Here is a 25,785-nt window from a genome sequence, read left to right on the forward strand (position 1 = left end):
GAGATGAGGAGGAACTATATTCAACTGTTATTTGGAACCAGAATTAAAAGGATTTAGTGCTTGATTAATGAAGTGTGAGGTATGAGAATGGTTGTGAAAAAACCACAAATTTGCGAAGATTGTGATGCTACTGACAGAGAACTGGGTGAAGAGATTTAAGGTGTAAGGTTTTGGATATACCTAGTTAGAATCTGACTGTGTCCTTCTTCTGGTTAAAATCCTTCGAGCAGCTTCCTCTGCCATTTAAGATAAATCATAGTTTCTTTAGAGAGCCCAAGGCCTTTTCTTCACTATGTCCTGCTTGCCCTTTGCTCTGTCTTCCTGTTCTGAGCAGACCAGGCTGTGGTGTTAGACTACTGGGACTTCCAACATACTATCCCCTGCACCTGGTATACTTTTCTGTCTTCTGTTACTTAAGCCAAATGCCATTGCTTCAGGGGCATCTTTGATGTCCACATCTAACACATAATATTTCTGGGCTTCCTTAGTACATACATTGGGCTTGCCTTTCTCATAGCATATAGGATATGGTATTGAGACATTGGTTTGCTTACCTCCTTTGAGGTAAGGGAAACCAATTTCCTTCACTTTGTTTCTCTGCTAGCCCTTAATAGATATTTAGTGAATAAATAGGTAGAAAAGTGAATAAATGAATGAATGAATGAATGAGTAAATGTAGAAAAACATCTCCAGTTGAAAATAGTCTGAAGCCAGTTACAAATAGGGGACAAGGAGAGAGGACATACCTGGGTTGAGATATTGCCTGAAAAGCATGATTAATGCAAGAGGCATTGGGAATTAATGTGGGAACTGGGTATGGAGATAGGCAAAAGCCCTACAGTCCCTGCTGTCATCGCAGTAAACAGTAACCCGAAGGAAAAGCTTTGCTTCTCTGGATGCCACAGAGTTTGAGGATCAAATTAGACCTATCTTGTATTGATGGACTCGTTGGCATTTTTACTGGTTTTTTTTAGAGGATTAGAGGATTTTAATTGTTATTATTTGGCTAGCCTTTCTGCTGAGAAGTCTTTGTCATTATAGGAAAACTAACAAGTATTGTACTTCTCATATGGAAATCAAAGTCCTTATATCCACATTACTCATATACCTAAAAGATATCCTGGTCAGATATGTGTATATGGACCATTTGTGACCTTGGTAGGTATATTGACCTATCTTTCTTGAACTGTTCTGGGTTTATCTCCCAATAACTAGATTTAGTGTTAACTTGGAAGGACAAGAATGAAAAATACGTCGTGCTAACTGGAGGGTACAAATGGGAGGAGGAAGGGTAAAACAGGAAAGTTAAGGTGAATATGGTTGATGTACTTTCTGTACAAGAATGAATATAGAATATTTAAGCTTGCTGAAATCATCAAAGATGGGGACTAAGGTAGAAAGTTGAAAAATGGATGGGATGAACCAATTCGGGATATAATACATATATACATGGAAATGTCATAATGAAATTCCCTGTGTAGCTATCTTAAACAGAAATGTCTTAAAAAAAAAAAAAGAAGGATAGATAAAACACTTGGTACCAGTGTATGTGGGGATATGGGGAAAGAGTGATTAGAGGGTGAATACGGTGGAAATATTATGTACTCATATATGAAAATGGAAAAATGAGACCTGTTGACATTAAGAATGAGGATATGGTGGGGAATAAAGGAGAATGATGGAGGGGACAAATTTGATTAAGATATATTATATGCACTTTTGTGAATGTCACAATGTACCCCCACTATAATAATATGATGATGATAAAAATCATTTCATAAAAACAGGGAATGTTGAAGGAAATTCAGACCTATCCAATTTCTGAAATATTTAAAAAGCACTCACATCTTTGGTGTGTGTGTATGAGTCAGGTGGGTATGTATTAGTATATAGAAAGATAGAATCAATAGGATGTGTGAGAGGGGATTTATTAGGGGAATTGGCCCATGTGGTTATGGAAGCTGAGAGGTCCCGTGATAGGTCATTTGCAAGCTAAAAACCAGAGAAGTCAATAGCATGACTTAGTCCAGTCCAGAAGCCTCAGAAACAGGGAAGCCCACAGTTTGAGACTATAGTCCTGAGGGCAGCTGCTGCAAGTCCTAGAGTCCAAAGGCCAAAGAGTGTGGAATTACGAAGTTCAAGGGGAAGAGGAGGGAGGGCATAGGCTCTAGGAGAGATGGACTCTGGAGAGATGAACTCTGGAGATGCTTCCTGCCCCTACAGGAACCTGACCCTCAGCATTTCTACCTAATATTAAAATTATGTGTATAATGTCCACTATTCCAACTAATAGTAACTATAAATAAATTCCACGTTGAAAAATGATTTTCAATGGGCTTGCCCATGGTTGAGAACAAAGTGGAATGAGCTAGAAGGACAAGCTTTCTGGTGAAGTGCACCCAGGTTGTGCTTCCAGCACATTCAAACTATACTTGCAGCAATCTAAAGAAAGATTTGGATACAACAGCTGGAGGAGGAATGAATATAGGCATTAGGGAGAAAAGGCAGAGATTTTAGGCCCAGGAAATGGGAAAGGTCAGATGCCATCTGCTTTATTGGCTATCCCACATGACTGTGAATAATCAGCTGTATTTTTTATTTTTAGTCACTATTATTAGTAGTAGTGGTAGTATTTTAATTAGCATATATTAATTGTACAAAGGGGTTCATTGTGGTATAGCCATACCTATATAATACACTGTGATGGACTTCATCCCCTCTGTTGATTTTTCTTATCCCCCCTCCCACTCCCTTTTTATGCCATTTTTAATGGGTTTCATTAGTCTGTTTTCATGAACTGAGTCTTCAAGTGCTTCATAGGACTTCAGGTGAAACCCCAAATGAAGGCTGGGACTTTGTGGTTGGGCTGTGAATTTAGAAGCTATTGACACAGATGGGCAAGAGCTATTAAATAGCTGAGTCCTCTGCACAGGACAGGAATGCCTTACACACATATAGTACTTCAGAGAGCTTTGCACCTGTTGTCATGCTCTTGGAGCAATGCCTTACAAAAACCGCTTTTAAGTTTTACAGACCAGTTTTGACAAAAAAACAGAGAAACAAAGTAGCTGAGTGATGCATGCAGCAAATGACATCGCAAGAATAGAGGGTATCAACCAGAGACTGGATAACTTTTTCACTTGTAGGTTGACAGTTGCAGGCTGTAGTGCAAGCATGCTAGTCTTTAACATTTCCTGTGTCAGTTGATCTATCAAAGGAGAGTTCTTTTTTTTTTTTTTTTTAGGGTGTATTGTTTTTTTTTTTATTTTTTTTTTCATTTTTCTTTTATTATTCATATGTGCATACAAGGCTTGGTTTATTTCTCCCCCCTGCCCCCACCCCCTCCCTTACCACCCACTCCACCCCCTCCCGCTCCCCCCCTCAATACCCAGCAGAAACTATTTTGCCCTTATCTCTAATTTTGTTGTAGAGAGAGTATAAGCAATAATAGGAAGGAACAAGGGGTTTTGCTGGTTGAGATAAGGATAGCTATACAGGGCATTGACTCACATTGATTTCCTGTGCATGGGTGTTACCTTCTAGGTTAATTCTTTTTAATCTAACCTTTTCTCTAGTTCCTGGTCCCCTTTTCCTATTGGCCTCAGTTGCTTTAAGGTATCTGCTTTAGTTTCTCTGCATTAAGGGCAACAAATGCTAGCTAGTTTTTTAGGTGTCTTACCTATCCTCACCCCTTCCTTGTGTGCTCTCGCTTTTATCATGTGCTCATAGTCCAATCCCCAAAGGAGAGTTCTTTTTGGCTCTTATTTCTTAACTAATATTCTGCATATAAAATATTTTCTGTGGTCATCTTTGAATTTCTATTGTAGCACCTAAGTGTTTTTATAACCAAAGTTTCTGAAATAAAACATTTTCTTCTCTAAATATACTCACAAATGAGGAAAGAGTAATAGAACCATTACCTGCTACTACCAAAAATCTATTGCATGGTCAGACAATATTACTTTTTGCTCTTCTGAAGAATACTTCTTAACTGTGTGTGGTTTTGCAGACATCTGTCCAAGTTTCTGCCATTAACTAAATTAACTGCAGTGAATAAAAAACGTAATACTCTTAAGTTTTTGTCTTTTGAAATCAATGGAATGTTTATAAAATGAGAAGATTTTTATGCAGCATTAGAACTAAAAGCCAAAGTATTACTTAAGTTTATAAAATAGCCCTGTTTATGTGTGTTAAAATTATAGTGAGCTCCCTAAAAACATTAAAGTATTATACTATTTATGTAGTGATTGTTTAATTTTAAATTTCAACTAGTATTCTCTGATACACAATAAAGGAAAGAAGAGGTTATAGCTTGGGAGTGGTTGTCAACAGCACATCATATAACTTAGCTTTCTAATATGTCTTGTTTTTTAGTGTACTAAATGGAGAGGAAAGATCGACAGGTAGATAGATGTGTATGTGTGTGTATATATATATATATATATATATATATATATATATATGTATGCATATAACAAAAACATGTATCTGTAAATCTTCAGTGATAAACAATACAAAGCCTTTCTCTCATGGATCTTGCATACTAGTTAGGAATAATAGAGCACAAACAAATATTAAATAAGTAAATAGGAATAATCAAAATAATCTCAGATAATAACAAACTCTTAAGAATTGGATAAATACAACAGGAGTGTGTTGAAGGTGAGTCCAGTTTTTTAATAACATCCAGTAGGAAGACCACACTGAAAACCAAGGTCACATATGGTGCAATAGACCTGGTAGGACTTTGGTCTTTATTCTTCATGTTTATCAGGAATCTTTGTAGAATTTTTATATTATAAGTAGCAATATCTTCTTTATATATTTTCAAGATCATTTTTGGCTTTGGTGTAGAGAATTATAGTTTGTGGGGAGAGCAGGGACTCTATTTAGAAAGTGCAGCTCACTAGCACCAGTGAGAGGTAATGGTGGCATGGACTAGGGATCTATCACTGGTAACAAGTTCACCTCAAATTTAGTTGCTTAAGCAATAAACCTCTTCTCATAATTTCTGGGGTCAAGCATCCAGGAGAGGTTAGTTGGGTGATTGTGGCTCAGGATGTCTCATGACGTTGAAGTCAAGCTGTCAGCCTGGATTGTGTCATCTGACACCTTGAATTGGTTGGAGGCTCAGCTTTCAAGAAGGCCTCCACCCATAGCTACCACCAATGACTTCTGGATTCTGGGTGGAGTGAATGCCTCATTTCTCTTCCATTTGGCCTCTCATCCTCCAACACTGCTGCTCTTCTCTATGTGACCTCTTTAGGAGAACCGCTTGAACTACTTTACATGGTAGTTGAATTCTGATAGTAAGCAAGAGCACACACAAAAATGGAAGTGAAAGTACTTTATAGCTCGTCACTATTGTTTGCTCTTCAGTAGCCACACTCAAAAGAAGGGCAATTAAGAAAGAATTTGTAGGCATGTTTTCAAAATAGTTGCTGCAGTGGAGGTGATGATTCAGCCCTTGTAGGAGAGGTGTGACTGTAGCCACTATGGCAGAGACTGGCGTTACAATGCCATGGTGAGGCCGTCAAGGAGAAAGCTTACCGTGAGATGCTGACACATTCTTCGGGAAGCCAGCTTGTGTAGTGTCAGTAGAACTTCAGGAAGCTGCTGGCTGGGGTGCCTGTAAGACTTGCTGGCTGGCAGACACTGGGGAACTTCCTGGGAACCTAACAGTGAGTGTTGTGAAGCCAGATGAGCAGTCAGCAGTGCTTCTGGCATACTGTCTTCTGAGTGTCTATGAGGCCCCCAGGGAAGGGGAAGCTACATGGACTGCCCACAGATTCTTTCTGGGTGTCCACTGACAAAGTAAGCTCCACTAGGCAGTAGTGGAGTAATGCAGAGAAAGGAGCAGAAGGAGCCCCATCAGGCCAGGAGGAGAGGGGAAGACCGCCCCTTGCAGATTTTCTTCAGTATCCTCTGCTGCTATCAAACCAGCGGGCAAAGAAGAAACAGTGTCAGGGGACTGCTCCAATATTACCACACAAGACAGTGAAGGGTGAAATTGCAGCTCAGAAGCAATAGATTGACCTCTAACACAGGAACTAAGAAAAGTACCTAGGTCAATGACAATGCCACTTTCGGAGGTGGGGAATCAAGGATGAGGTGGGATTAAGAATTCTCTTTGAGGTGTGTTAATTTGAAGATGCCTAGGAGGCACGTAAGTGACAGAACTGACTATCTGTATGAGTATATAAATCTGGTGCTCAAGTTGGGAAAGAAGCTATTTTTAACAAATTGTGTTGGAATTCTGGACACTGATGCAAAAATAAGAACCTCAACCTGTATTTTGTACCTGTCTCAGTCTGCTTGTGCTACAGTAACAAAATACCACAGACTGGATATATTAGTTACATTTGTGTATCTGTGACCAAAACACCTAAGAAAAGCAATTTAAAGGGAGGAAAGGAATTACTCATTTTGTTTATGGTTTCAGAGGGTTCAGTCCATGTTTGCTTTAGCTCCATTTTTCTGGGCCTAGCATGAGGCAGAACATCATGGTGGTGGAAGTGTATGGCAAAGACTGTTCATATCACTCAGACTTCAGAGAGAGAGGAGGTATACTGTTCAAAGGCACATCCTCAGGAATCTACTTCCTCTTAACTAGGCTCCACTTCCTAAAGTTTCCAGAACCTCTCAAAATAGGTTCTGGAACCTCTCACCAGGTAGGGACCAAGTCTTCAACACATGAGCCTCTGGGGGACATTTCATATTCAAACCATAACACTGGGTAATTTATAACAAAAAAACTTGTTGGCTAGTGGTTGTGGAAGCTGAGAAGTCCAAGATAAAGACATTGGCATTTGGTGAGAGCCTTCTTGTTACATCATTCCATGGTAGAAGACAGAAAGGTATGGAAGCACATGCAAGAGAAAGAGAGAGATGAAAGGGAGCCACATTCATTATTTTATAAGATATTCGTTTCTGTGATAATGGTATTAATCTGTTGAGGGTGAAAGCCTCAGAACCTAAACATCTCCCATTAGGCCTCACCTTCCTATAGTGTTACATTGGGGATTAAGTTTCTAATAAATGATTTTGAGGGAACATTTGAAACCAGAACATTCTCTCCCTGCCCCCAAATTCATGTCCTTCTTACATGTAAAATACCGTCATTCCATCCCAATAGCTTCAAAATCTTAATTCAAAGTTGTTCTAGCCCCAATACAAAAGTCCAAAGACGTTTCATCTAAATCTGATATGGGTTAGACTTAAGACATGACTTTTCAGCCGCAAATTCCCTTCCACTGTAAGCCTGTGAAATCAAAACAAATTCTGTGCTTTCAAAATACAGTAACTGGGCATGCATAGGCTAGACATTCCCATTCCTAAAGGGAGAAATAGGCAAATAAAGAAGGGTAATTGGTCCCTAATAAGTCCAGTATCCCACATGGCAAACAATATTACATTTTCAAGCTGGAGAACTTACCTTCCTTGACTCCATGCCCTGTAGGGCTTGGGGACTACAAGCCTCTGTAGCTCTATGGCCTCCATGGCTTGGCTGGGCTCTCATGGGTTGCAGTCTTGTGCCTGCAGGACTCCTAGGCTGGAGTTAACACTCTAGTGGCTCCGAGATGACCCCACTCCCATGGTTCCACTAGGCATTACACTACTAAGGACTTTCTGTAGTGGCTCTGCTCCTGTGACTAGTTCTTGTCTGAGCTTCCAGGATGTCTGCTATGTCCTTTCAGACGTAGGTGGAGGGAGCCATCCCCCCATCTCCTGAAATCTATATTCCATGGACAGTGTCAGGACTTACAGCTTCTAGCTCCTAGAGCTGCAGCCTCAGTAACACCAGGCTGGTTTGAGCCACATCTGGAGTGGCCAAGGAGTGCCATGCCAGAGTGAGGGGAGCAGAGACTTGAGGGCAACAAATGCTGAGGTCCCTTACGTGCTCAGGCTCATAGCTTGTGCTACTGAAGATTTGGAAGTGCCTTTAGGGTCAGTCTAATTTTGTCCTGATGAAAAGAACCTGGCTTCCTCCTAACCATGTTAAGTTCCTTATCAAATGGTTACTTGACTACACTCTAAGTGTTCTCTGTCAAGCATGCTGTTTTATTCTTAACATGGCTAGGTTTTCAACCCTTTCCATTCTGCTTCTCTTTCAATTGTAAATACTACCTTTAAATCATTTTTTTCTTATTGCATTTTTACTGAATAAAATTAGAAGAAGCTATGCCGTGTCCTGAATGCCTGCTGTTTAGTTTTGTTTTGTTCTTCTGCTAAATATCCTGGTTGGCACTCTTAAGTTTTGCTTTCCATAATGTCCTAGAACATAGACACAGTGCAGACAAGTTCTTTGCCACTTTTGTTGTAAGGATGGTCTTCTGCTGTTTTTGGCATTTTGTGACAGGGTCTCAAAACAGGGTTTTTTTATATTATTTTATTATTCATATGTGCATACAATGCTTGGGTCATTTCTTTCCCCTGCCCCCACTCCCTCCCCCCACCCTCGATACCTGGCAGAAACTTTTTTGCCCTTATCTCTAATTTTGTTGAAGAGAGAGTATAAGCAATAATAGGAAGGAACAAGGGTTTTTGCTAGTTGAGATAAAGATAGCTATACAGGGAGTTGACTGGCATTGCTTTCCTGTGCATGTGTGTTACCTTCTAGGTTAATTCTTTTTGATCTAACCTTTTCTCTAGTTCCTAGTCCCCTTCTCCTGTTGGCCTCAGTTGCTTTTAAGGTATCTGCTTTAGTTTCTCTGCGTTAAGGGCAACAAAAGCTAGCTAGTTTTTTAGGTGTCTTACCTATCCTCACCCCTCCCTTGTATGCTTTCGCTTTTATCTTGTGCTCAAAGTCCAATCCCATTGTTGTGTTTGCCCTTGATCTAATGTCCACATATGAGGGAGAACATATGATTTTTGGTCTTTTGGGCCAGGCTAACCTCACTCAGAATGATGTTCTCCAATTCCATCCATTTACCAGCGAATGATAACATTTCGTTCTTCTTCATGGCTGCATAAAATTCCATTGTGTACAGAGACCACAGTTTCTTAATCCATTCGTCAGTGGTGGGGCATCTTGGCTGTTTCCATAACTTGGCTATTGTGAATAGTGCCGCAATAAACATGGGTGTGCAGGTGCCTCTGGAGTAACCTGTGTCACAGTCTTTTGGGTATATCCCCAAGAGTGGTATTGCTGGATCAAATGGTAGACCAATGTTTAGCTTTTTAAGTAGCCTCCAAATTTTTTTCCAGAGTGGTGGTACTAGTTTACATTCCCACCAACAGTGTAAGAGGGTTCCTTTTTCCCCGCATCCTCGCCAACACCTGTTGTTGGTGGTGTTGCTGATGATGGCTATTCTAACAGGGGTGAGGTGGAATCTTCATGTGGTTTTAATTGGCACTTCCTTTATTGCTAGAGATAGTGAGCATTTTTTCATGTGTTTTTTGGCTATTTGAATTTCTTCTTTTGAGAAAGTTCTGTTTAGTTCACTTGCCCATTTCTTTATTGGTTCATTAGTTTTGGGAGAATTTAGTTTTTTAAGTTCCCTATATATTCTGGTTATCAGTCCTTTGTCTGATGTATACTTGGGAAATATTTTCTCCCACTCTGTGGGTGTTCTCTTCAGTTTAGAGACCATTTCTTTTGTTGAGCAGAAGCTTTTTAGTTTTATGAGGTCCCATTTATCTATGCTATCTCTTAGTTGCTATGCTGCTGGGGTTTCATTGAGAAAGTTCTTGCCTATACCTACTAATTCCAGAGTATATACTACTCTTTCCTGTATCAACTTTAGAGTTCAAAACAGGTTTTTAGTGTAGCCTCAGCTGGCCTTGAAGTCATGATCCTCTTGCCTCAACCTTACAAATGCTGGGTTGCAGGTATGTGTCATCACACTTGGCTTATGAGGATAGTCTTTACTCCAGCTTATAATACCTTGTTCCTCATTTCTGCCCAAGACTTCATCAGAATGGCCTTCACTGTCCCATATTCCTGCCAGTATTATAATAATCACTACTTAAGTAACCTCTAAGAAATTTCAGACTTTCCCTACAGCTCACTTTATCTTCTGAGCTTTCACCAGAACTATCCTGAATGGTCTGTTCTTGTCATTATAGTTTTTTTTCCCCAGCATGCACTTCAAAACTGGTCCACCCTCTCCACAGTACCCACTTCCAAAGCCCCTTCAGATATTTTTAAAAATCTGTTACAGTAAGACCCTAGTTGTCCAGCACCAATTTTCTGTCTCAGTCTGTTTTGTGCTTTTGTAACAGAACAGCAGAGACTGGATAACTTATAAAGAAAAGAAATTTATTTCTCACATTTCTAGAAGCTGTGAAGGCCGCTATCAAGGTGTCAGCATTCACCTTTCTTCTGCCTTTTTGTTCCATCGGGATCCTCAGATAATTATATGGGATCCACCCACATTGAGGGCAGATCTGCCCCACCCAGTCCACCAACTCCCACACCCGTCTTCTCTGGAAACAATCTCACAGATACACCCAAAATGATGCCTTACCAGATCTCTGAGTGTTCCTTAATCTAGTCAAACTTACACCTGAAATTAACCATCTCAGAATGTTATATAAAAATTTACTAAATGTGAATCATAGAGCTACATGAAAAACTTAGATTGTGAAACTTCTCGAAGAAAACAAAGGGTATAGTTTATAATACTGGGCTGCACAAATATAGATATAACATCAAAATTGTAATACATAGAAGAAAAATTTGACTTCATCAAAGATTAAAACTTCTGCCCTATGGAAAATATTATTAAGAGAATCAAATAACAAGCTTTAGACTTGAGTGAAGATATCTGAAAATTATGTATCTGACAAAAACTTGGAACCAGAACTCAATAATAAGAAAATGACCAACAAAAAGTGGGAAACATTTCAACAGGCACTTTACTAAAGAAGATACACATATGGCAAATAAATGTAAGAAAAATGTTCAGTGCCAGTAATCATTCAGGAAAGGCAAATGAAAACTATAATGAGATATCACTGCATACCTATTAAAATGGCTAATTTTATTAAAACAACCTTTTATTGCATCAACAGCTGGATAGGATGCAGAAGCAGCTGGAATCCTCATGCATTTCTACTGACAGAAAACACTGGCTTGGCATTTTTTTGTACTCAAACACAATATGATCTAATAATCTCATCTCAAAGCACATATAAGGATAAATTTAAAATTATATTCACATAAAAATTTACACACAAATGTTGTACTTACTTGGACGTTCAGGACAATGTTGAGTAGGAATGGTGAGAGTGAACAACCTTGAATTTTTTTTTCTCACGATCCTCCAGCCTCAGGCTCCCGAGTGCTGGGGTTTCATTTGTGTTCCATCATGCCGAACATCCTTGACTTGTTTTTGAAATTAGAGGGAAAATACTCAGTCTTTCGACATTAAATGTTATGTTAGCTGTGGGTTGTTGTAGATGCCCTTCATTAGGTTAAAGGACTCATCTATTTCTACATTAAATTTTATCAAATGATTTTTGTTCATCTATTAAAATAATTGGTTGGTTTTCATTTTTAAATGTGTTGATCTGGTGAAATACATTGATTTATTTTTAAATGTTGACTTGAGGCTGGGCACAGTGGCTCAAGCTTACATCCTAGCTACTTGGAAGGTAGAGATTGGGAGGATCATGGTTTGAGGCCAGCCTGGGCAAAAAGTTTATGGGACCCATCTCAATCAGTGACTGTGTCAGTGATTGACACCTGTCATGCCAAGCAACACGGGAAGAATACCATGGAGGATCGCGGTCCAGGCTGGCCCAGGCATAAAGTGAGGCCCCCTCCCACAATAACCAGTGCAGAAAGGGCTGGAACATGACGCCTGCCTAGCAGGTACAAGGCCCTGAGTTCAACTCTCATTACCTCCAAAAAATGTTGACCCACCCTTATATTTCTGGTATAACCCCATTTAACCATTCTATAGTATCCTCTTCATGTGCTGCTGGATTGATCTATTTATGTTTTGTGGATGGCTTTTATATTCGATGTTCATGGGCGACACTGTTCTGAAGTTATTTTTCTTGCAGTATTTTTATCTGGCTTTGGTATCAAAGGTGTGTTGGCTTCATGAAATGAGTTGATAGGTGTTCTCACCACTCCCATTTTTTGGTAGGATTTGTGCATAACTGGTATTTTTATTTCTTGAATTTTAATTTGAATTTATCATTGAAGCAATCTGGGCATGATTTATCTTTGCTGGCAGTATTGTGGGTCCTACATTAAGGTATTTGATCTACTTTGAGTTGGTTTTTATACAGGGTAAATGATAGTGATAGTGTCAGTCTTCTACATGTGGATATCCAGTTTTCCCAACACTGCTGGCTAAAGAGGCCGACTTTTCCTCAATGTATGGTTTTGGCTCTTCATAAAGTATCAGATGGATAATACAACTGTATTGTTGTATTATATTCCATTGGTCTATGTGTCTGTTTTTTTGTGCCAGTGCCACAATGTTTTTGCTACCATGACTGTGTAGTGTAATTTCAAGTCAGGTATTGTGATACCTCCTGTATTTTTGATCAAGATTGCTTTGGCTCTTTTGAGACTTCATTGCTTCCATATGAATTTTAAGAGTGATTTTTTCCATTTCTGTGATGAATGACATCAGGATTTTGGGGACTGCATTGAATCTGTAGATTGCTTTTGGTAGTATAGCCATTTTCACAGTATTAATTCTACCAATTCACAAACATGGGAGGTTTTTCCATCTTCTAGTGTCTTCTCAGTTTCTTTCCTCAGGATTTTATAGTTTTCACTGTAGAGGTCCTTTTTCTCCTTAGTTAAGTTGATTTCCAGATACTTTGTTTTTTAAGGTTACTGTGAATGAGACTGTTTTCCTGATTTCTTTTTTAGCCTGTTTGTGGTTGATAGAAAAACTACTGATTTTTGTGTGTTGATTTTGTATTCTGATTTTTTTGTCAAAAGTGTTTATTAGATCTAAGAGCTTTTAGTGGCACCTTTAAGGTCTTTTAAGTATAAGAACATAACCATCTGCCAACAGGGATAATTTGGCTTCTTCATTTCATGTTTCCCTCTTATTGCTTTATCTTGCCTTATTCCTCTGGCTCGGAATTCAATCGCTATACTGAGTATGACAGAGAGAGTGGATAACATTGCGTGAGTCCTGACCTGAGAGGAAATGGCTTCGGTTTTCCTCATTCAGTGTGATGTTAGTTACAGGTTTGTCATGGGTGACAAGCCTTTATTATGTTTAGGTACATTTCTTCTAATTTTAGCTTGTTTAGGGCTTTTATTATGAAAGAATGTTGAATTTTGTCAAGGCTTTCTATGCATCTGTTGAGATGATCATGTGATTTTTGTCCTTGATTTTGTTTGTGTACTGTATTACATTTATTGATTTGCATATGTTGAACCTTCCTTGCATACCTGGAATAAAACCAACTTGATCATGGTATATGATCTTTTAACTGTGTTGTTGAATTCTGTTTGCAAGTATTTTATTGAGAATTTTTGTGTCTATGCTCATCAAGAAATTTGATCTGTAATTTTCCTTTTTTGTGTGTTCTTATCTGTTTTTTAAATCTGGGTAATACTGGTTTCATAGCATTCCTTTCCTTACTATGTTTTTATGTATCTGTTAAAAATAAATTTAATTTAAACCTGGCATGGTGGCACACACCTGTAATATCAGCTTTGTAGGAGTTGGTGGCAGGAGGATAGTGAGTTCAAAGCCAGCTCAGGGAAAGATAGCAACAATACTCTTTCTCAAAAAAGAAATAAAAGTTCTTGGGCCGTAGTTTAAGTGGTAAAACACCTGTCTAGCATGGCAAGGCCCTGGTTTCTATGCCCAGCATTGTAAAAAAATGATTTGATCATCATAAATTATATACATTTGTTGAACTCTCACACTATACCCTATAAACATGCACAATCATTATCAAACATGCATATCAAAAATTAAAAAATATGTTAAATAAAATATATGATCAGTTAATATTATGCTATATATTTATACAGAAATATAAACTTTCATATATTAAATTATTTAAATTTTAGTATATATTATTTTCCACAATGCTATACTTACATTTTAATAAGTTTTTTCTCTCTTTTTTATTAACATATGTTAATTAAACAAAGGAACTTTTTTTTTTTTAGCAGTACTGGAGTTTGAACTCAGGGCCTCAAGCTTGCTAGGCAGGTGCTCTACCACTTGAGCCACTCTGCCAGTTCTTTCTTATGTTGGGTGTTTTTTGTGATAGAGTCTCAAGAACTATTTGCCCAGGCTGGCTTTGAACCCTGATCCTCCTGATTACTATCTCCTGAGTAGCTAGGATTGCAGGTATGAACCACCAGTACCCAGTGAAAGGAACTATTTTAATGCTTATAGGACAAATACATGCCACTTGATTTCAGGTTTTCAGACTTCGTGGTACTTGTTCAGGTTTACCTTACTTTTCTTTTGTCCAGATGCACCTATGACTATGTTAAGAGTTGTTTATTTAAAAAATTACAAAAGTTAACCTAAAAAGTAAAATCACAAGTTCAACAAGAACTTCACCCTATTTCAGTTATCAAGACTTATTTTATGTTTTTTCAAAGACAAACCTTATGTCAAAAGAGAAAGCATAATGTTTACCGTATGCCTTCCATTGATTACGACTGGACATGCTAGGGCGTTTTGACAGAGGGTGGAGAAGGAAAAGCCTTGTGCTAGGAAGTATAAAAGTTATTGCACAGAATGTCAAATGCTAGCAAATGATGTTAATTCCGGGAAAATACAATAACACATTACTTTGTTTTGTGAATTGTAGCTGACTTTGGCCTGGCAAAGCAAAAACAAGAAAACAGTAAACTCACGTCTGTTGTTGGAACAATCCTGTATTCTTGGTAAGGATAATCATTTTATGGCTCTTAAACATCATACTGAATTCTTTTGGACTTCCTTTTCTATTCTTGGTTTGCAAAGAAAAGAGAATTTCTGAATAGGAAGCTTAGTTAATAAGTTTTCCTTAATTGCTTAGGGTAAAACACGTATAAATAATTGTGCATCATTGTGTGCTTAAAACAGCCACAAAGGTAATCTTTCTTCTAAGGTGGCTCTGTCCCTTAAGGGGACTACTTTTATAACTTCTAAATTGAAATAATCCTCAACACGTAGTAAGTGTCCCATAGTTGAACAAATCTGTGAATGAACTGGCTCAATATGACCCTTGGAACAGTTGGACACCCTGGGTGAGTGCTCTTACCTTTTATCTTTCCTACCTATAAAGAGTGAATGAAGATCAGAAAAAGGTTTTTTTGTGCCCTATTAGCTAGCCTGGTACCTAGAAAATAATATATATTGAATATATTTTATTGTGTGATTGACTAAATGATGATGTACATAATTAGACATGTGTGCAAAGTGGGCTGTTTGTTGGGTAAATGACTTTATATTTTGATGAATTGAAGCACATAACTCCAACAGATTTTGAAAGTTCTTTTGCAAGCCATTTTTATAAAATGCAAATCTTGTTTATTTATTTTTTATTGTTGGTGAGACTGAGGTTTGAACTCACACTTGCAGGACAAGTGTTCTACAACTTCAAAAATCTTTTTTTTACTAATCACATGTCATTTATCTGAATCTGTTGAAATTAGCAAACAGATATAATAGTCAGCAAAATAGCAAATTTAAGAGAAAGATTCTGAAATCTGATTTATTAGGCCAAGCAAATTTTCAGTTTCCTTTTTCAATCTAGCCCATTGTTGTGAATTGAGTCCTGGGGACAGAATTGAAAATGAATCTTGAGGGAAGGGGAAAATTGTCTGGAAATTATAGCCCTACTTTACAAAGTCCTTTCACACATGAGTATTTAGAATGATGTGTGTAGAGGATGAATTTTCATTTGTTTTTCTTTAATTTCCATACATTTTATTTTTGAAACTAGTTTCATGAGAAGATGAAAAGAAAGATTGGTAGCTAGGCTAACATCTTTAGAAACTGCAAGTTTATCTTTATAATTAACCTCTTAAGATAAGGCTGACTCACTCGATTACTTGCTCCTAGAAGAATTTTCTTTTATTCACTTTAAATGGTTCTTTCAGAAACAATGAAAAGTTGATCACAAAAGCATGAATTAATCATGCATTCAATCTGAACAGATTTGATGATCAAGATTATAGACAAATAAAATACAAACTTAAATTTGGTATAAACAGACTATGAATTAACTTCAGAGTTGCTGGGCTGGCAGAGTGGCTCAAGTGGTAGAGCACCTGCTGATAGAGTGTGAGGCCCTGAGTTCAAATCTCAGGACTGCCAAAAAACCCCTTCAGAATCGCTAATATTATAGGTTTGTTAATATGATAGGATTGATTGTGTGTGTATTTAAGAAAATCTTCAATGTAGGAAGAAATCCAAAACATGACAAGTATTTTGCTTTCTTATCCCAAAGACTGATATCACAATTTTCTTTAATTTTCAAATTAACTGAAGAGTTAGTGGAGCTGAGCCTACTAATATAGATAAACTATTACTTCATGTAGGTTGATCATAATTAATTTTAATAACATGTTCAGTATATCTTACTACCATTTATTCTTCTATCAAGTCCTTTGTTCTTTTAAATTGCTTTACATTTTTTCTTTCTGTTCTCTTCTTTCATCTTCCCTCTCCCCAGTCATTGGAAACACCCCTTGTGTGCTGTGTTTTTCTGTACAGTTGTGCTCATATGCCATTGTTCTTCCTCACTTTTACCACCTTCTTCTGAACATGAAGCTGAAAGAACTCAGTCCTATATATAATCCTTTAACCTCAGTTTGACATTCTCCAGAAACTGACCATGAGACAAGGATTCAAGTGAAAGAGTGTGTGTCCCAAGAAGCACTGGCGGTAGGTGGGAAGAAGGAAGGAACGGGAAAGCTACTAGTATGGCAACATTACTAACCAGGGTCACGGTGTAGGACCAGGGGTAATCACATAGGCAATGTTTTGGAGTTGTCCTATGTGCTGGATGAAGGGTTGGCTATTTTTTTCCATTCACCAGTGGGATCCCTGGTGTGTGGGCTGGAAAAGCCCTCAGGTAGGGCATCTCTGGGCACTGCTTGATATATGATGTTGAATATTTGAGCTAAAACGTGACTAGGAGGGGACCTGGTCAGGCTCCTACCCATTGTAAACAAGTGTCTTTCATAGTCACTGCTCTGCGTCTCACAACTCATGCCTTTTCTTTTCCCATTAGCATATTATATTTGTGCAGGGGGTATGTTGTGACATTTACATAAGTGCTTACAATATATATTAATTAGTTTCATCCCCTCCATCTTTCTCCCTTATCCCCCTCCCCCCCTTCTAAGGACAATTTCAATAGGTTTCATTGTTCTATTTTCATACACAAATACAAAACACATCCACCGTATTTGCCTTCCTTCATTCTTCCTCCTCCTGCCCTTTTTCCCTCCTCTCCCAATTTCCACCCCCAAACAGGAAGGACCATCCTGTCCTTCCTTTAAAAAATTTTTTTGTTAATATATGATAGTTATACTGGGAATTTCATTGTGATAATTTCCTTATATATACATGTTTTACCCTGAATTGGCTCATCCTCTGCATTATTCTCCCTCCTACCTCATTCCCCTTCTTAAGGTGACTACAATAGGTTTTAATGTTCCACATTCATACATGTATAGAAAGTAAATCAACTGTATTCACCCTTCTTTTCTCTCTTCATTTACACTCCCCTCCCATTAGTGCCCTCCCCTTAACATGATTTGTGTTACCTTCCTGTCCTTCGTTGTTTAGTGTCTGTTCATTGCTCAGCGGGGATTTTTGCCTTGGTATTTTACCTATAAATATATTGTGTTTAAATCAATCTAATCCTCTCCACTACCCTTCCTCAGCTTTTCGCCCTACCCTGTATTGTTCACTAGTTTTCAGTGTCTTTTGTTGTGTTTGGTTCCTACACAGATGTGATATATTTCATTATTATTCATTCTCTTTAATCCTTTTTTCTTCTCCTCCTCTATTTAGTCTTCTCTAGCAGTTCACTTTTGGAAACATGTTCTACTTATATTTGTATGTATATATGATTTTCATTTGATGTGCCTTCCACATATGAGAAAAAACATGCAATCTTTGTCTTCCTGAACCTTGCTAACTACACTTAAGATGATGTTCTACAGTTTCATCCATTTATCTGCAAATGATAAAATTTCAATCTTCTTTATGGCTGAATAAAATTCCATAGATACTCCTGATCTCTCTTTCCTGAGAAGCTAGGATTATAGGAATGAGCCACTGGTGCCCAGCTTACTTTTAGTTTTTTTGCAGAGCCTCTGTACTGTTTTGTATAGTGGTTATATTACTTTACATTCCCATCAGCAGTGTATGAGAGTTCCTTTTTCTCTACCTCCTTGCCAGCATTTGTTGTTGTTTGAGTTCTTGATGGTAGTCATTCTAACAGGGGTAAGGTGGAATCTTTGATTTGCATTTCCTTTATGGCTGGGATGGTGAGCATTTCTTCATGTGTTTTTTTGTCATTTGGACTTCTTCCTTTGAAAAAGTTCTGTTCAGTTCATTTGTCTATTTCTTCATTGGGTCACTGATTTTTTGGGGGAGTTTAGCTTTTTGAGCTCCTGTAAATTCTGGTTAATTATCCCTGTTAGATGTATAGCTGGCAAAGATTTTCTCCCATTCTGTGGGCTGTCTCTGCTATCTGGTGACTGTTTCCTTTGCTGTGCAGAAGCTTTTTAGTTTCACATAGTCTTATTTGTCAATCTTTCTCTTAGTTGCTGATCATGTCTTTACTTGAATTGTCCCCTTTATTGTAGGGTATTTTCCTCCAAATTTTGTAATTTTTGTTTAATTCTTCTGAGTTTCTCTGAGCCCATAGATGTGCTCCTGGGGTACTGGGATACCTCTGTCCCTATTCTTCAGGGTCCCAAGTTTGATGGATTTGATACTTTCAGTGTTATTTTGCCCTTTCCTTTAGCTTTTACTTCCTCAGATAGTGATTTATTTAATGTGGAAAAAGTTCTCTTTATCCACTCTGGTAAGGAAGTTTCTTAGAGTATTCTTTTTTTTTTATTCATATGTGCATACAAGGCTTGGGTCATTTTCCCCCTTGCCCCCACCCCCTCCCTTACCACCCACTCCACCCCCTCCCTCTCCCCCCAACCCCCTCAATACCCAGCAGAAACTATTTTGCCCTTATTTCTAATTTTGTTGAAGAGAGAGTATAAGCAATAATAGGAAGGAACAAGGGTTTTTGCTGGTTGAAATAAGGATAGCTATACAGGGCATTGACTCACATTGATTTCCTATGCGTGTGTGATACCTTCTAGGTTAATTCTTTTTGATCTCACCTTTTCTCTAGTTCCTGGTCCCCTTTTCCTATTGGCCTCAGTTGCTTTTAAGGTATCTGCTTTAGTTTCTCTGTGTTAAGGGCAACAAAAGCTCGCTAGTTTTTTAGGTGTCTTACCTATCCTCACCCCTCCCTTGTGTGCTCTCGCTTTTATCATGTGCTCAAAGTCCAATCCCATTGTTGTGTTTGCCCTTGATCTAATGTCCACATATGAGGGAGAACATACGATTTTTGGTCTTTTGGGCCAGGCTAATCTCACTCAGAATGATGTTCTCCAATTCCATCCATTTACCAGCGAATGATAACATTTCGTTCTTCTTCATGGCTGCATAAAATTCCATTGTGTATAGATACCACATTTTCTTAATCCATTCGTCAGTGGTGGGGCATCTTGGCTGTTTCCATAACTTGGCTATTGTGAATAGTGCCACAATAAACATGGGTGTGCAGGTGCCTCTGGAGTAACCTGTGTCACAGTCTTTTGGATATATCCCCAAGAGTGGTATTGATGGATCAAATGGTAGATAGATGTCTAGCTTTTTAAGTAGCCTCCAAATTTTTTTTCCAGAGTGGTGGTACTAGTTTACATTCCCACCAACAGTGTAAGAGGGTTCCTTTTTCCCCGCATCCTCGCCAACACCTGTTGTTGGTGGTGTTGCTGATGATGGCTATTCTAACAGGGGTGAGATGCAATCTTAGCGTGGTTTTAATTTGCATTTCCTTTATTGCTAGAGGTAGTGAGCATTTTTTCATGTGTTTTTTGGCCATTTGAATTTCTTCTTTTGAGAAAGTTCTGTTTAGTTCACTTGCCCATTTCTTTATTGGTTCATTAGTTTTGGGAGAATTTAGTTTTTTAAGTTCCCTATATATTCTGGTTATCAGTCCTTTGTCTGATGTATAGCTGGCAAATATTTTCTCCCACTCTGTGGGTGTTCTCTTCAGTTTAGAGACCATTTCTTTTGATGAACAGAAGCTTTTTAGTTTTATGAGGTCCCATTTATCTATGCTATCTCTTATTTGCTGTGCTGCTGAGGTTTTGCTGAAAAAGTTCTTACCTATACTTACTAATTCCAGAGTATTTTCTACTCTTTCCTGTATCAACTTTAGAGTTTGTGGTCTGATATTAAGATCGTTGATCCATTTGGAGTTAATCTTGGTATAGGGTGATATACATGGATCTAGTTTCAGTTTTTTGCAGACTGCTAACCAGTTTTCCCAGCAGTTTTTGTTGAAGAGGCTGCTATTTCTCCATCGTATATTTTTAGCTCCTTTGTCAAAGACAAGTTGGTTATAGTTTTTTGGCTTCATATCTGGGTCCTCTATTCTGTTCCACCGGTCTTCATGTCTGTTTTTGTGCCAGTACTATGCTGTTTTTATTGCTACTGCTTTGTAATACAGTTTGAAGTCAGGTATTGTGATACCTCCTGCATTGTTCTTTTGACTAAGTATTGCCTTGGCTATTCGTGGCTTCCTGTGTTTCCATATAAATTTCACGGTAGGTTTTTCGATCTCTTTAATGAATGTCATTGGAATTTTGATGGGAATTGCATTAAACATGTAGATTACTTTTGGGAGTATTGACATTTTTACTATGCTGATTCTACCAATCCATGAGCATGGGAGATCTCTCCACTTTCTATAGTCTTCCTCAATCTCTTTCTTCAGAAGTGTATAGTTTTCCTTGTAGAGGTCTTTCACATCTTTTGTTAGGCTTACACCTAGGTATTTGATTTTTTTTGAGGTTATTGTAAATGGAATTATTTTCATGTATTCTTTTTCAGTTTGCTCATTATTAGAGTATTCTTAATTTGTTGTGCAGCTGCTAGATAAGTGTTTTGCAGGTGCATTGCTGGACTGATTGTGCTACACAGAAGCTCAATAAAAGTGCCTTTTCTTCATTTTATTTTATTATCTTTCTCCAGGAAAATAACCTCCAAATATGTCTTTGTTTCCATTTTCAATCTCTGTTATACTCCAATTTCAGAGAATAAAGTTGAACACTGTCTTCAACTACATTTTCAGTGTAAGTTTTGGAGATTGAGCCTCTGGAAACATTTCATGCTAGTTATTCATGGAATATATATGGGATTTAATAATTGAGTATGATTTAATAGAAATGGAAATTTTTTTTTTCTCCTGGAATGAGACGTTTTTGAGATTCTACTGTTTAGTGTGGTCCCATTCACATTAGGCACTTGATAATTAGAGGAAAAACTGTTAATTTCTTTTTTTATTGAGCCAAAAATTAACCTTTGGGGAAATCCAGATAAGTAGAGACAAAGCGAAGCATACCCAAAATGACTCTACCTCTTCAGTTCTTAAAAAAGCTAGAGTACCCTCAGGGCTGAAAACCTTATGTAACTTTAGACACTTCAGTTTCTCCTGGCTGCTCATATAAGGACCAAGTTCTAAGTATGGCTATAAACAAAACAATCCTGCATGCTCTGGCCTGTGTCAAGTTCTTCAGCTTTACCTAAAATCAGACTTTACTCTTGCAATTCCATCTGGGTTGTCCCTTCCACAGGGCCTTTGCACATGTTGTTTCTCTTTACCCAAACATCTTTTTTCCACGTGTCACTTGGTTAATTATTTCCATCTGTTGGCTTTCACTTGGAATGTTTGTTTCTTTGTGACCTGCCCTACCCGCCCCCCCACAAAAGGCATAATTCCTTTGGTACACACATCCCATGCACGTTTCTGTCACACAGTTGAAATTTCATTTATTTTGTGATGGTTCATAATGATTTCATTCTTCACTGTCCCTAGTGCTGAGCCCAGACCCTGGTGCTCCATAGCCTTTCAGGGAATATTTGGTGCATAATTATGAGCTACAGGCAGGATAATGTGCTATAAAGAAAATTGTTCCTTTTTTTTGCAACAAGTTTTTTATTTGGCATCATCCTTCCTCTTATTATTTCTTCAGATCTCTAAAATGCTCTTCCTTGGAATTCCACTACCCTCTCCCAGAGTGTACCTCCATACTTCATTCTGGTCTCTGCTTAAATGTCACTTATGTAGCCAGGTTTCCCTTGATCACCTGTCCCAAGCCATAACTCCTCTTTAGATGTGGCTCTCACATCTTGCTTTAGTTTTTCATAGCCCTTGCCTCTACCTGACCTTATATTGCACAGATATTCCCCAATATATGGTGGTTTGACTTACTTTTTTTTTTTTGACTTTATGGTAGTGTGAAAGCAGCACACATTCAGTAGAAACTGTACTGTGAATTGTGATCATTCCCTGGGCTGGTGATAGCAGTAGTGATGGCAGCAGGCCACACTCCCAGTCAGCCATACACACAACTGATGCTCTGCAGAGGACTATGTTGCCAGGCAGCAGTGTTCCATAGGTCAGGTGTGCTAAATGCATCTTCGAATTGTGACATTTCAACTTCCAGTGGGTTTATTGGGATGTAACTCCACCCTAAATTGAGGAGCACCCTCATTTCAGCTGGTTTACCACAAGTACCCCATGAAAACACAAACACTATGAGCGTAGGACTTCTTGCCTACTTTGCTCATACAATTTTCCCAGTTTATTTCATTTTCATATCTTCCTTGGTTTCTAAAACAGTGAATAGTGGCATCAAATAGTACATTATGATTTTTAGAAAGTATGGAATGATTATTAATTATTGAGACAAGTAGTCCAGGACTGATAAATTGGAACTCAGGGAATTTGCAAAGGAGGAATTTTTGAAAAACAGGAGTATAACTGGAATAAGAACATAGTATTGATAGGCAGGTTTTTGTAGGTCATTAATAACAGAACACGTTCTGGAATGAGACCACCTGGGTTTAAGTTCCAGATGTGCTGTGGGGAGTTACAAATGACTGAGTTCTCCCTGCCTTGATTTCCTCAACTGCAACCTGTATGTAATGCAGTAAGCATGCCTTATTTGCAGATTCATTACACATGGTTTTTACCAAGCACAGTTAGAAAAAAGTAAATGAAAAGAAATTTTGAAAACAAAACTTTCAAATTCCCATGCACATTTGCAGCTCAGTGGATGTGGAGAAGCTCTCAGCCAGTTTATGTTATTATCAGTTGCATTTAAATCCTTGTGAAATCTGCTGAGTGTTTCCCTGATTTTCACCTTGTGAAATCTGCCTCACAAAAAAAGCAAATGTTGTCCATGAAAGCAAGGCAAAAGTGAATGGGTTTAATTGAAGTGAGAAAGTAAAAATGTGAGATTTGTTGAAAGGTAGCCTGTGTTTAGCAGAAGTTGGGTGGTATTATAGGAAAAATGAGTCCAGCATCTGTAGAACAGCATGGAGCTCTGTGCATCCGGAGTGTTGGTGGTTTTCCCTCAGTGGTGGCCTCCTTGGAACCAGAGCCGCATAGATACCAAGGATCTGCCATAAAGTTAACTGGGCTGGGACGTGTCTGATGTCAGACTTGCCTGTAGCAAGCACTCATGAGGTAACCGTGATTGTCACGTGCTGTTAGTCTAAAGTTTAAAAGGACAGCGCTCATTTGGATGTATGGATTGTATTGTGCCTAAGAATCAGATCTGATATAGAAATAGGTAGAAAACCTAAAACATGAAACCGTTTAATGTCCCCACTCCAGAGGAACTAATACAGAAACCTTAAAGCAATAGAGGTTATCATGAGAAGAGGATCAGTAACCAGGGTAAAGATCAACTAGAGATGAATCAACATGAGTCATAACACGTGTACACAAAAGCAATGTTAGGAATATTTCTGTAAAGCTATCCTCAACTCAACTAGCAAAAACACTTTGTCTTCCTTATTAGGCTTGTCTCTTTTCTTCAACAAAACTATTGATAAAGGCAGAATATGACCTGCCTGGAACTGAAGGGGGAAGGAGGAAGAGGGTGGGGGAAGGGGGCAGGGGGGAGACATGACCCAAATAATGTATGCACATGTGAATAAAAAAATAATAACAATAAAAAAAAGAATCAGGTCTGTTTCTTAACCATCATGGTAGAGAAGAATTAGTTGTTCTTTGTTTATTTATAGCTCCTTTCCTCTCCCTGTCTCTGCATTTGGTGCTTGGAGGGCTGCATTGGTTACAGTAGGGACCAGGATTTTCCCAGCAGCCAGGCCTAAGCAGCTGAGAATTATAAAAAAGGAAAGAATGCTTGTAGCCTTCAAAGACAGAGACCTGCAGGAACAGAACTTCTCTCAGTGTTACTCTGAGACTATAATTTTTTTTGCCTATAATCGCTTCTGTTAGGGTTTTTCTGTCACATGGTAGGATAAGGTTTACCTGAATAATATCACCTCCCTCTGTCTCCCAGCAACCCCAGTCTCTTGTAGCTCCAGAAGCAGACACATACACATTTATACAGAATTGCTTTATTATGTAATATGCTTAGATTAGGTAGGAGAAAATTCTGAGGGAAATCAGGGTTTAATTGTACAAATTGAATTCTAAGTACATCCTAAAGGCTTAGTGGAGTAGGTGACATGCTTTTCTGGATTTAAATAAAAGTTGCTAACCAGAAACTGCAAGACAGCATGCATCAGTGATGTCCCACCACACTGTGTGCTGAGCCTTATGCTGCAAACCATGTGGCTTTACTTGCTCTTATTTATGAAACAGTAACAGAGAGCTTGCCAAGTATAGGCACTGCCAACTGCACTTAATAGACATTTAAACCTCCTTTAAAATAGATGTGACCACCTTAAGTAATCTTCAGGGAGGTGAAGTAATATCGTCCATTGTCAACCAGCTAGTAAGTGAAGAAGCCTGATTCAATCCAGACAGCTGGTGGCACAGTGTGTGCTCTTAACCAGTCTGCTACACTGCCTGCCAAGTAAATAGTTGACAACTGGTAGACTGAACCGGTATGTCAAGAGGAAAGATGTACTGTGGTTGATGTTTTCTTCAGGAGCATGGTGATTTGTTCTTTACAATGTATGCATTCTAGGTAGCCTTCATCAATACACTTACGGCTTGCCAAACTTTGACTAAAAATTCTTGCTTTAAAATTTTCCTGGCAGGGTGTGGTGGCTCAGTCCTGTAATTCATGTTATCTGAGATGTAGAGATTGGGAGGATTATTGTTTGAGGCCAGCCCATGAAAAAAATCTAGTGAAATCCCATCTCAACAAACAAGCTGGGTATGCTGGTGTCTGTAATCCCAGCTATGAGGGAGGCATAGGTAGAAGGATCACAGTTTGAGGCCAGCCTGGACAAAACTGAGAGACCCTGTTTGAAAAGTAACTAAAGCAAAAGAGGCTGGGGCGTGGCTCAGTGGCAGAACACCCGCCTTGCAAGCTTGAGGCCCTAAGTTCAAACGCCAGTGCTGCTGAAAAATAAATCAAAATCAACTATTCTTAATTTTCATGGCTTTCTCATCAATACTTAAAAATTGTTTTAGATAGGATTTGAATACTGATAGCAACCTTGATAATGTACAGAAACACTTTCTGAATTTAAAACAAAAAGTTACAGAGTTTCTAGGAAAGGAAAAGAGCAACTCCACATTTAAGAACATTTATGGTTTCTGTGATTTTGGCAT

General features: G+C 38.4%; 1 protein-coding gene across 12 annotated transcripts in view; it reads left to right on the top strand.

The window, feature by feature from the left end:
- Positions 1-25,785, top strand: part of Nek10 (NIMA related kinase 10) — a 260,109-nt gene that overhangs the window by 114,307 nt on the left and 120,017 nt on the right. For all 12 annotated transcript variants that reach the window (XR_012436301.1, XR_012436303.1, XR_012436302.1 and 9 more), the window contains one exon: positions 14,761-14,836. Coding sequence is in view for 9 of the 12 variants with exons in the window: in XM_074043773.1 (XP_073899874.1) it covers positions 14,761-14,836 (76 nt within the window). In the remaining 3 variants the exon portion in view is untranslated. The remainder of the gene's footprint in view (positions 1-14,760; positions 14,837-25,785) is intronic.

Source organism: Castor canadensis, chromosome 10, assembly GCF_047511655.1.
Source record: "Castor canadensis chromosome 10, mCasCan1.hap1v2, whole genome shotgun sequence".
Taxonomy (NCBI): Eukaryota; Metazoa; Chordata; class Mammalia; order Rodentia; family Castoridae; genus Castor; species Castor canadensis.